The 12,368-nt window shown below is 39.8% G+C and overlaps 3 protein-coding genes across 5 annotated transcripts; 1 reads left to right on the top strand and 2 right to left on the bottom strand.

Moving 5' to 3' along the window:
* The first annotated feature begins 39 nt into the window (after positions 1-39).
* LOC108233543 (ras-related protein Rab-27B-like) lies at positions 40-3,843 on the top strand. Of its 2 annotated transcripts, XM_017412084.3 has the most exons (6): positions 40-348; positions 938-1,108; positions 1,359-1,444; positions 2,274-2,377; positions 2,468-2,591; positions 3,483-3,843. In XM_017412084.3, exons 1-6 carry the CDS (start codon positions 157-159, stop codon positions 3,670-3,672), a joined length of 867 nt encoding a protein of 288 aa, XP_017267573.1. In that variant the 5' UTR covers positions 40-156; the 3' UTR covers positions 3,673-3,843. The 2 variants fall into 2 exon arrangements, with proteins under 2 accessions (XP_017267573.1, XP_017267574.1); XM_017412085.3 differs by lacking the exon at positions 40-348 and having other exon boundaries at positions 355-1,108.
* Positions 3,844-4,071: 228 nt separating this feature from the next.
* On the bottom strand, positions 4,072-8,997 carry LOC108233746 (tripartite motif-containing protein 16-like). Of its 2 annotated transcripts, XM_017412399.3 has the most exons (3): positions 7,326-8,997; positions 6,619-6,688; positions 4,072-6,466 (listed from the first exon to the last, which is right to left on the bottom strand). In XM_017412399.3, the coding sequence occupies exon 3, from the start codon at positions 6,289-6,291 to the stop codon at positions 4,648-4,650; it is 1,644 nt and encodes a 547-aa protein (XP_017267888.1). In that variant the 5' UTR covers positions 6,292-6,466; positions 6,619-6,688; positions 7,326-8,997; the 3' UTR covers positions 4,072-4,647. The 2 variants fall into 2 exon arrangements, with proteins under 2 accessions (XP_017267888.1, XP_037834594.1); XM_037978666.1 differs by lacking the exon at positions 6,619-6,688 and having other exon boundaries at positions 4,072-6,618.
* A 142-nt stretch (positions 8,998-9,139) lies between these two features.
* On the bottom strand, positions 9,140-11,883 carry LOC108233745 (tripartite motif-containing protein 16-like). Its single transcript, XM_025005090.2, has one exon. It carries the CDS (start codon positions 11,657-11,659, stop codon positions 10,346-10,348), a length of 1,314 nt encoding a protein of 437 aa, XP_024860858.1. The 5' UTR covers positions 11,660-11,883; the 3' UTR covers positions 9,140-10,345.
* Between the last annotated feature and the right edge of the window lie 485 nt (positions 11,884-12,368).

Here is a 12,368-nt window from a genome sequence, read left to right as displayed (position 1 = left end):
ATGCTTTTTATGGTTATCACGTTGTTAGTAGAAGCAGTATTACTGTGTTAGGCCTGTAAAAGTGGGCCAGGATCTTTTCCACTGACATACACAGAGGCGTAGATTATTTGTCCAAAGCAAAAACAATCCAGTTTTCAAAGAGCCTTTCTTTCCCTCATGAGAAACAGCAGAAGCTCTGTAAGCACGGCCCCGCTTGGATCTGAAAGATCTGAAACTCCTCCCTGCATCACATGTAAGACGAGGAGAAGGTTCAGAGTCGGTAATGTTTCAACGCTTTTAGACAGCTTATTTTTAAGAAAGAGTGGAACGACTTCTGAATGGACGTCTGTACTTCCTGCAGATAGGCTGGTAAGATCTGTGTTTACTGACATTTAGTGTTTTTAGGACTAATATTCTGTGTTGATCTTTGTTAAATTCACTCTGAGATTGCTTCAGGTTTGCTGGTTAAATACTTGATCCTCTCTCACTCTTATTATCTGGTACAGAAATGTCTCCGTGTTTTGTTGCTTCTGAATGTAAGATAACCAAACGCTGTCTTTGAGGGATCTTCAGGGACTGTCAGATGTCCTCAGTGGTGTCATGCAGCAATGAGTTGTCTGCCCACAGCTCTTTAAGTCAATGAAAGGACTCCTGTCTGCCAGACAGATTTTTTTTTTTTTTTTTTTTTTTTTCTGAGAAGTTTCAGAGCTGTGGAGGCATTTGACTGCTCATGTGGAAGCAAACTCTAGTCATGTGCTAGTCCTTCTCTGATCAGCGCCTAATAACCGGGGAGTTATGACGTGCAGCTAAGCCTGTGTGATGGTCCTGCTGCCTCAGACTGAAAACTGCAGCTTTAAGTGGAATAATTTCACTTTTTTTTCTTATAGAGTTATTCACACGTGTCTAAACCTTGTAGTATTATGCAGAGCATTGTAGTGCAGGTTTGATTGTTCGGCAGGTTCAACACAACTGCAGAATGGTCGACTGGGACTACGACTATCTGATCAAGCTGCTGGCCCTCGGAGACTCAGGGGTGGGAAAGACCACCTTCCTTTACAGGTACACGGACAGCAAGTTCAACCGAAAGTTCACGACCACAGTGGGAATTGACTTCAGGGAAAAGAGAGTGGTGAGTGTTACGTGACCTAACGTTTACTCTAATTCCTTCTGAGAAATAAGATTATTTTATGATAACCAGAACGACCTAAAAACGCTAAATGTGGCACCCAAAAATACACATTGTTGCATTTGTTAAAGCAAGAATTATCTAGTTTTTAAGTGGTGATGTTGACAAGTAGTTTTTTAAATGGTCAATATAACAAAAATATATATTTCTATTATCCTAGCAGTCTAAACATTTGTTCTCTGATTTGGCTCAGATTTACACAGGGTCCGGTGCTGACGGGTCGGGTGAGAAGAACTTCAGGGTCCACCTTCAGCTCTGGGACACAGCAGGACAAGAGAGGTAAAGTTTGACCTTATCTTTAATAATTTAGTCCATCTTTGATGTGAATGCAAGGGACACCCTGGGCAGGTCACAAGTCCATCTTAGGGCCACATGGAGACAAACAACCATTCAGGCTCTCACTCACACCTAGGGACAGTTCAGAATTGCCAAATTAATAACACAACCTAACACAACGTGCATGTTTTTGGCCCCAGAGGAAACCCACATGTTTCAGGGAGAATATGCAAACTCCACCCAGAAAATACACAGACGGAGGCGTGTATTTAACTTTAAAGTTTTGATAAATCCAGTGGCAGAAAAAGTTCTGACAGGTTAATAAAAACTGCTTTTGTATTTACAAAAAAAGGAGAAAACCTAAGACCTCCTGTTCAGTTTAATGTTTATCTTTCTTTTTTGTCAAAGATGACCCCTTTTACTCCTCTCTCAAACCAGTTATCTTCTCTGTCCAAAATATGGACATTACTGTCCTCCAAATAGGGATTTAAGTGGACCATAGTTTAGTTCCCTCTCTGTATATGAAGTTCTCTCTGCACTGAACACCACTCAGCTTCTGTTCGTGTGTTTTGTTTATCAGACACTCCTGCCACATGTGGAATCACCATGTTTTTGTTGGTTTAACAAAAGCCTGGTTTGGGTATCTGCAGGTTTGGAATGCATTATTCTTTCTTTTCCTTTTTCTTCTATCTTGGTGGGGACATTCTCAGTTTGAGGGTGTAAATCTGGCCTGCGTGAGGGCTCTGTGGATCAGTGAACCCAACACGGTTCTGGGTGCTGTTAATGTTCATGTTACGTGTTTTGATTGTGATGATGTTCTGCCACGCCGCAGGTTCCGCAGCCTCACGACAGCTTTCTTCCGAGATGCGATGGGCTTCCTGTTGATGTTTGATCTGACCAATCAGCAGAGTTTCCTCAACGTCAGGAACTGGATGAGTGCGTGTCGAATCAGTGATGAGCTCGAGTTGATTCGGAGTTTCAGGTTTTGTGCTGTCGGTTTAAATGACTCCCTCTGTGTTGGTTCAGGTCAACTACAGGCCAACGCCTACTGTGATAACCCGGATGTGGTTCTGGTGGGTACCAAGGCCGACCTGAAAGACCTGAGGGACGTTCACGTCAAACAGGCCAGAGACCTGGCTGATAGATATGGGTGGGTGGAAACGATTCAGAAGGTTTTGATCATTTTAGAGTTTTGTGTGTGGCATTATGGTGCACCTTACTGGTGTTTGTTGATAACCTGGCCTTGTTTGTCTTGTTCTTACTTGTCTCATTTCTATTTTTGAAACTTCTTTCATGTTCCCCTGCCTCTTATTGCTGTTTTATAGATCTGTTTAAAATAAAATGTTAAGATGCAAAACAATATATGTATTTAAAACTGTTGCCAAAACAAAACACCAGATTCTCAACCTGATGGGTTTTATGGTTCCTGTCGGGAATTTAATGCTTTGTTTGCCTTGACCTTTGGGTGCAAAAGAGTTTTCTTTAAAATTTTATATTTTTATAACTAAAATTGTTGTTGTTAAGAGGTAAAATAGTTAGATAAGCTATTTCTTTATTTTTCCGATAAGTTTCAGTTAAGTTTTATATCTGCTGCCGGTTAAAGCTCATCAGAATTTATAATCGGGTTTACTGTAGGTAATAATTTACCTTAATTGACTTTATACCATCCTATAATCTATATAAGTGCAATATTTTTATTTATTAAGATGTTTAAAGTAAGACTTTTAAACTTGATCTATCACAGGTTCACGACAAGATGGTGCTGCTCAGCGTCTGTCTTCTCTGCTATTCTGAACCAGGGCCTATTATTACAGTAGAAACTGCTTAAATGAAAATCATTATTGAAACAGAACAGTTTAACCCCCTTCAGAACTCCTAAATGAATTTTAAAAAAACAATACAAACATTTATTGTGCTTATATACATAAACTGTTTCTGACAGACAAAAAAAGGTCAGACTTGCAGAATTTCAGCTGATTTTTAGCATATATCCCTACAAATTGTTCATTTATTACTGAATAAAATCCTCCGTTTTTCTCAGGATCCCTTACTTTGAGACAAGTGCTGTGACGGGTGTTGACGTGGACGCAGCAGTGACCACCTTACTAAACTTGGTGATGAAGAGGATGGAGAGGAGCGCATACAGCGCCCACGGCTCTGAGCCTAACGGGAGCCCCACTGCCAGCCATGAGGTGGAGGAGGCCCCCGTCAGGAGGTGGTGCTCCTGCTGACTTTACCACCAGCAGCAACACAGGAGAAACAGGCTTCAAAGACTAAACGCTGTCTGAATTTACCTGACAGGCAAATATTTGATCCCTATTGTTCCAATAATCAAAATCATCACCAAATTAATATGTTGGAGTTACGATTATTGTGTAAATAAACCAGTGAAAATCCTGTTATCAGTAATATTTCTGAGCTTTTTTATTCTTCATCGTTAGTCCCATTTTCTCCCCCAATGAAAAGATCCGACACTTTTGAATTCATGGTGGAGAAAAAAAACATGGATGACACATCTGTTCAGTGCACGTCAACTGTTCATATTTCTGGACATGACAAAAAATCAGATTGTACATTTTAAAAAACATTGGTAAGGTTTAAGTGAAATCTCAAAAAAGTAGAAGTCAAAATTGATTCTGGAAAAACATACCATACCAACTTTATTTATAAAGCACTTTATACACCAACAGGACCAAAGTGCTGTACACAATCATGAAATACAGTACAATCATAAAATAGAAAGGTCAAGTATAAAGTATAAAACAGTACTAAAGTAATTAAAATATTAACAATAAAACAAGGTCAAACATCTCAGATTGTGCCAAAGGCCAAAGAAAAAAGATGGGTCTTAAGAAGGGATTTAAAAACAGCAAGTGAAGAGGCCTGTCTTAACATGTTAATTAATTACTGAAACAAATAAGTTCATGACACTTGGGTTTTATTACCTTTTTTGTTCTTTTACGCACAAAATCATTTATTCAACACAATCAAACTAAAATTTTAGCAATCTCATAAAAATACTTGCAGTTGTACAACACTTCAGGGTATGATTCAAACAAAATCACAACAATGTAAAAACAAATCACTCAAGCATCTGCTGATTTCTTGAAACATTATTTCAATATTTTATTACAAAAATATAAATAAGCTCCTCCTAAAGAAGTAAAACACGGCAGCAGAAGTTTCAGCAACAAAGAAAAACAAAACTATTTTAACTTAAAGATCTCAGCTGTGTCTCCAAACTCAGACCAGAGATTTATTCCAGCGTGTAGAGGTTGAGTAAAGGTGGTCTGGACTTTGTGGAGGAGAGTCATGGTCTCAGAGACGCTGTAGAAAGACAGAATACCTGCTCTGTGATCCAGGTACACTCCAACTCTGGAGGAAACAGGACCTGAGATGGGAGTTTTGATCCTGTTGTGGCAAATTTGATTATTATTTTGGTCACAAAATAAAGCCCAGGATTTATCATTAAATCCAAATGCACTCTCTGTTTTATCAACATCCTTGTATGCGACTGCTACGTCACCTGCTGTTCCTCCCAACTTCACCTCCCAGTAACAACGTCCAGTCAGACTCTCTTTACTTATAATCTGAAAAAATTCACTGAATCTGTCTGGATGATGAGGATAAGACTGAATTTGACTCATTAATGTTATTTTTCTGTTCCCCTCAGATAATACCAGCTGTCTGTGTGCTGTGTTTGGATCCAATGTGATTTTACATGAGTATTTGAGGAAGTCAGCTCTGCTCTGTGGTTCTGCTTCTGACAGTAAACCTTCAGTCGCTCTCAGTGAGACGTTAGTCCCTGTGTCTCTCAGAATGTCCTGTAGTTTGTCTCTGAGCTCTGACACAGCTGCTGTCACATCTTCAAAGTATCTCAGAGGATGAGCTCTGGTGCTGGATGAGTGTGGAGACCCACTGAATGCTGACACTGAGGGGTAGTTGTGGAGAAACTGGTTGTGATCCTCTGTGTCTGACAGCTGCTTCAGCTCAGCTTCTTTCCTCTTCAGCTCAGCGATCTCCTGCTCCAGCTTCTCCTGAAGCTCTTTGACTCGACTGGCCTCAGTTTCCTGCTGGGATCTGATCTGCTGCTTCACTTCAGAGCTTCGTTTCTGGATGAGCTGGATCAGCTGAGTGAAGATCTTCTCACTGTCCTCCACTGTTTTATCAGCAGAGACGTTGATGGCCTCCAGCTCCTGTTGAAGCAGCTTCACGTCTTTCTCTCGGTCCTGGATTCCCTGCTGGATGTTTCCTCGCCTCAGCTGGAGCTCCTTCTGCTTTTCGCTCCATTCTGCTGCAGCTGAGACGATGTTGTGGCCTTTATGCTCATCCACCGTGCAGACATAACAGATGCTCTGCTGATCAGTGTGAGGGAACGACTTCATCACTTCATTGTGACACGAGCAGATGTTCTCATGGAGCTTCTTGGAGGGCTCCACCAGCTGATGTTTCTTTAACTGAGCTACATCATAATGAGGCTGAAGGTGTTTCTCACATATCAAACAGGACTTTCTGGCTTTTAGTTTTCTTCCAGTGCAGACATCACAGGCCACATCTTCAGGTCCAGCATAGCTGTGATCAGCAGGAGCAGCTTGGAGTCCACTCATCTTCAGTTGCGCAATTACAGTTGATAACATGGTGCTTTTTACCAGAACAGGCCTCGGTGTGAAGGTTTTCCTGCACTCAGGGCAGCTGGGGATCTTCCTCTGATCCTTTTCATCCCAGAAGTCTTCAATACACTTCATGCAGTAGCTGTGTCCACAGGGAATAGTCACAGGATCCTTCAGTAGATCCAGACAGATGGAACAAGAGAAACTTTCTCTGTCCAGCTGAACTCCTTTCTGCGCCATTTCACCTCTCAGTGTTCCTGAAAGTTTTACTTCCTGATAACTGGAACCAGTCTGAGCTCAGATCTACACATCATGTGTTTGAGCAGCAAATGAGACGTCTCAGCACTTCCTCTGATCATGAAACTGTAAGTCCGATGAGGAGAGAACTCGGAAATCTGTGAACAGAGTCACGCTGCTGTTTGAGAGCAGCAAGAAGAAGGAGGAGTCACAGCAGATTCTGTGGCTTTAACCTGTTGTACAACATGTTTTTTACATTAACTCAACTTCAAGTTTCGGTCAAGCCAGTTTTTTTTATTGTCAGTATTTCCTTTTCCTCGTCTGACTCACCTGTGTAAGAAGAGAAGATGATGGTAGAAGCGTGTACTAAAACTTCTTTTTTCTTCTGTTTGAAGCTATCCTTTAAAGACATCACCTGATTGCTTTTATTGAACAATAATGGATTGAGTCACTGTTATCACTTTAAAAAAGCCAAATTTGTTCATTACAGGAATTTTTCATTATAACATTTGCCAGTTACAGCCTTTTAATATATTATTACAAATTGAAAATAAATCAAATTTAAAAAAAAAAACAATAAAATCAACACAACACACTATTAGAATAACATTAAGAATATAAGAATAATATTCTACGTTTTGCATCAAGTTATTACCCTGAATTTTCTGATATATTCATTTTACAACAGTTTACCAAGATAACATTTGACACCAAGAATTTACCCTTTATGATCTGAATGAAGACTTTGGTTATAAATTTATGTCAAACATAAAACTCTTTTGAACAGGATGTTTTGACCAGGATTTGTGTTCAGGGTTTAAACATGCAGGAATTTGGATAATTGACTAACATGGTAAGTTTTTCGGTTTAGAATTTAGGTCAAGAAAGATGTTAATTCTGGTAGTCCGTCAGATTAGGTTTGATGAAGGATCAGATTAGAAGTGAAATGTTTTGTTTATCAGCTTGCATTAGCTTAAAGTCATAACCAGACCTAACATTGCTTTTTTTCCATCACAAGGAGGAAGACGGTGACTTACCGGATAGAAACCTGGGGCCATCTGCGTCTCAGTTTGATTGGGTGACTCAGAGAGGCTGATCAGATCCTGCAGGAACATGGCTGCAAGGCAGGTCAAAGGCTGAAATTCACTGATGGGCAGTGATCAGCATTTCATCCAAGGTCACGTGATGTTGTGGTGATGGCTTCTGAGGGTCTGAAAGTCAGCTGATGGAGTCAGAGGACGACTCTGCATCTAACAAGCAATTAGTTACTGGACATATCTCTTAATGTTACACAAAGTTATTCTTCAACTTTTGCTGAAGTTATTTTCTCTTGCTGTACTTTACTGATAGACTTTACAACAAGAAGTAGACAAAAGTTTAGGCTTTAAACCGCGATTAACAAAAAAAACAACAATGAAACAAGACAAGACACGAGGGGACCATCACTGGATGAAGACAACAACAAACGGACTGAAAAACAACGAGTGAGCCAAGGTCTCTCCACTGTTGTCAAACATGAGAGTCTGAGCACTGCCAAGACACCCAGGCATCTGTCAAGACCTGCAACCCTGAGCGTCTGCGCTTATCTTTTCCTATTCAAAAATGCTCTGTTCAACACCACAGCTGCCTCCTGTAATGACAAAATGCTTGATTAATTTCTTATTAGATATTCTCAATTGCCCGAATGAGCAAATCTGGCTGGTTGTCTGACACAAACTGGAACAAATCCAGCTTGATTTTTCCTTCAATTTCAGCATCACGTTACAACTTCCAAGTCAAATTGAGTGAAGGTCATGATTCTCAGAGAACATGAACACATCAGATCATTCAGGGTTTATCTTCATTGTGATTTGAAGTGTTTTCTCCTGTTTTCCAGTTATAAATCCCTGATATTTCTTATCAATGTAAGATAAAGATTCAACATAAGACAAAGATCACAAGGAGGAAAATGTGCCAAGAGGCTGAGGGAGAAGAGGAAAATCAAGAGTGTTGGACTGATGGTAGCAACTCTGAACGTAGGAACAATGACAGGTAAAGGTAAAGAGCTGGCTGATGTGATGCAGAGGAGGAAGGTAGATGTGTGATGTGTGCAAGAGCCCGAGTGGAAGGTCAGCAAGGTTCGCAGCATCAAGGAAGGGTTTTAGCTGTTTTACCATTAAATTATCCAAACTTCTGACAACGGTGGACAGGACACGTCAACAAACCAGCTGACAAACACACTGATTATGAACAACAGGGGAATGTGATAAAAAATAAAGCTTATTTCTATTCAGAGGTGTTTGGTAAGAGGATACAGGAGAGCTGATTCACAACAGGAAGCAGGTGAATGAAAGAGTGAATGAATGAATGCAGAGCGAGAAACAAGGACAACTGAGGACATCTACAGACTCTGGAAGGAATCACAACAGAACAGAAACAACCTAAAGACAAGAAGACAACAAGGAGCGAGTTAAAGGGTGTCTGCAAGCCTCCAAACATCTGAAAATGATCCATTTATATGAAACCACATATTTAACATTATTACACAAATAATTGTTTGTTACACACTTCAGGTCCATATTTGTTTCATACAAAAGCTGAATTCATTAAAAATGTTGAAACCCTTACCTCAGACTGATTGATTGATTTTTATCCACATTTTTATTTATTTAAAAAAAAAAATTGTGATGTTGTTCCATAATTTCCTTTTAGCTTTTGTTTTAAAGAGGGTCAAGTGTTTCAGAGTCCAGAAATGTTTGGACCTTTTTATTATGATTTAAATAAAAAGTTAATCACTGGCAGTCACATTATTTGATCAAATTCTAGGACAAATATCATCCAACTTGTATAAATAAAAATGTCAGACTGGATGTTGGAGAAAAATGCTGGTTTTATTTGATCTGAAGCATCAGGTTATTAACAGAATTATGAAAGTAAACAAAAACATGTTTTAAATTACAAATTACAAATGTCAAAAGTCAAACTATTTACAACAGATTCTACTATTTTACTTTGAATATCTAAATTTTTGACATTTTTCAGATTTGATGTTAAACTTTGAACATTTCTTCTGTCAGTAAAAAGCTGAAATGAGTGTTTTAACCTCCTCTACTCTCCTGAGTTAAAGGATGACAGCGCCCTCTTGTGTTTGCACCAGTTTCCAGCTTTAAAACAAGTCAAAGTGATTCAAACATCTATCTATTAGTTTCCAGGAGTCACAACTTGTTCCACTGATGCTGCATTCAAGTGACCAGAGAAAGTTACAGGAGAAAACTCTCCCGGTTACAGTCAGAATACAAAAGAGCCTTCGGGTTTTCAGGACGACTCTGAGCAGAAATATTGTTTTAAATCAGAAAGATAAGATTGCTTATTAACTAAATGACTCCATGTTTTTCCCTCACTTTTCCTTAATATATTTACACTCATGAAACACATAAAAGTGAATGTTTTCAGCACAGATTTAGTAAAAAAAACAATAAAATCAACAAAATCAAAATACAAATCATGTCTTGAAAGGAAATCTGCTGATTTCATTGTCAATGTCCATTCAGTGGCAGAGAAACATCATTCAAATGTTTTATGACAAAAATATAAAAAAATAGATTAAACAGAAACGAGTCAGAGCTCCAGTTTATGGGACACTAACATCCTGCCAACAAAAACTGTTTGACTCGTTCATCTCTGAGCTGCAGAGAAGCAGCACAAGAAGAAAGCTGCAGTAACAAACAAATACAGAACATTATTTTAGTTTACAGATCTCAGCTGTGTTTGTATAATAGAGACATATTCCAGCATGTAGAGGTTGAGTAAAGGTGGTCTGGACTTTGTGGAGGAGAGTCATGGTCTCAGAGATGCTGTAGAAAGACAGAATACCTGCTCTGTGATCCAGGTACACTCCAAATCTGGTGGAAACAGGACCTGAGATGGGAGTTTTGATGCTGTTGTGATAAAATTCATTATCTTCTTGGCAATAACCTAAAGCCCAGGATTTATCATTAAATCCTAATGCAGTCTCTGTTATATCAACATCCTTGTATGCGACAGCTACAAAAACTCCTCTTTTTACAAACTTCACCTCCTAGTAACAACGTCCAGTCAGACTCTCCTTACTCAGAATCTGACCAAACACAGTGAATTTATCTGAATGATTAGGATAAGACTGACTTGAAAAATAAAATTTTACTTTTCTGTTCCGCTCAGATAATTCCAGCTGTTTGTGTGCTGTGTTTGGATCCAATGTGATTTTACATGAATATTTGAGGAAGTCAGCTCTGCTCTGTGGTTCTGGTTCTGACAGTAAACCTTCAGTCGCTCTCAGTGAGACGTTAGTCCCTGTGTCTCTCAGAATGTCCTGTAGTTTGTCTCTGAGCTCTGACACAGCTGCTGTCACATCTTCAAAGTATCTCAGAGGATGAGCTCTGGTGCTGGATGAGTGTGGAGACCCACTGAATGCTGACACTGAGGGGTAGTTGTGGAGAAACTGGTTGTGATCCTCTGTGTCTGACAGCTGCTTCAGCTCAGCTTCTTTCCTCTTCAGCTCAGCGATCTCCTGCTCCAGCTTCTCCTGAAGCTCTTTGACTCGACTGGCCTCAGTTTCCTGCTGGGATCTGATCTGCTGCTTCACTTCAGAGCTTCGTTTCTGGATGAGCTGGATCAGCTGAGTGAAGATCTTCTCACTGTCCTCCACTGTTTTATCAGCAGAGACGTTGATGGCCTCCAGCTCCTGTTGAAGCAGCTTCACGTCTTTCTCTCGGTCCTGGATTCTCTGCTGGATGTTTTCTTGCTTTACTTGGAGCTCCTTCTGCTTCTCGCTCCTTTCTAGTGCAGCTGAGACGATGTTGTGGCCTTTATGCTCATCCACTGTGCAGACATAACAGATGATCTGCTGATCAGTGCGACAGAACATCTTCATCACCTCATCGTGACGAGAGCAGATGTTCTCATGGAGCTTCTTGGAGGGCTCCACCAGCTGATGTTTCTTTAACTGAGCTACATCATAATGAGGCTGGAGGTGTTTCTCACAGTAAGAGACCAAACATATCAAACAGGACTTTCTGGCTTTTAGTTTTCTTCCAGTGCAGACATCACAGGCCACATCTTCAGGTCCAGCATAGCTGTGATCAGCAGGAGAAGCTTGGAGTCCACTCATCTTCAGCTGCTCAACTAAAGTTGCTAACATGATGTTTTTTACCAGAACAGGCCTCGGTGTGAAGGTTTTCCTGCACTCAGGGCAGCTGGGGATCTTCTTCTGATCCTTTTCATCCCAGAAGTCTTCAATACACTTCATGCAGTAGCTGTGTCCACAGGGAATAGACACCGGATCTTTCAGTAGATCCAGACAGATGGAACAAGAGAAACTTTCTTTGTCCAGCTGAACTCCTTTTTGCGCCATTTCACCTCTCAGTGTTCCTGAAAGTTTCACTTCCTGATAACTGGAACCAGTCAGAGCTCAAATGCGACGTCTCAGCATTCCCTCTGAATATTAAACTGTTGGTCCGATGAGGAGAGAACTCGGAAATCTGTGAACAATACTCGGACTTGCACCCTCGTTCCACTCTCGTGTCCTTCAAATTCACGATCACGCTGAACGGTTTGAGTACCTCTTGCATGCTCTTTAGCCCCGCCCCCTTTGTGTAATACATCCGCCCTTCGGCTAAGCCCGCCAAAAATCCCGCCAATAAGGCGGACTTCGGCGAAGTATTTACCCACAATTCATCGCTGCATGTGACATTTTGAATTTTTTTAAAATTATCTTTATTGACAATGAAAGGGTTTTGAATTAAACGGCAAAATATGGAAATCCCAAAGCCCAAAATTTATTTTCCCTTTTGAATGTTATTTTCCATAACTGATATGCTTATTCTACATTTCCCCCTGCATTAATTTAATATTATTTTATATGTTCCTTTATTATTATCATTATTATTATTTCTATTATTATTTGTTTTCTTTTCCTTTGTTCTATTTACGTTGTTCATTTAAAGAATGTTTGACTGTACTGTTTTTTCATGATTAAGTTTGATGTAAAACTGAATTTTGATGTACACATGCTAATTTAAAAAATAAATTAAAAAATAAAAATAAACGGCAAAATATGGCAG

The sequence above is a fragment of the Kryptolebias marmoratus genome, linkage group LG1 (assembly GCF_001649575.2).
Source record: "Kryptolebias marmoratus isolate JLee-2015 linkage group LG1, ASM164957v2, whole genome shotgun sequence".
Lineage (NCBI taxonomy): Eukaryota > Metazoa > Chordata > Actinopteri > Cyprinodontiformes > Rivulidae > Kryptolebias > Kryptolebias marmoratus.
The sequence above is the reverse complement of the archived record's forward strand: the minus strand, read 5'-3'. Positions and strand labels throughout refer to the sequence as shown.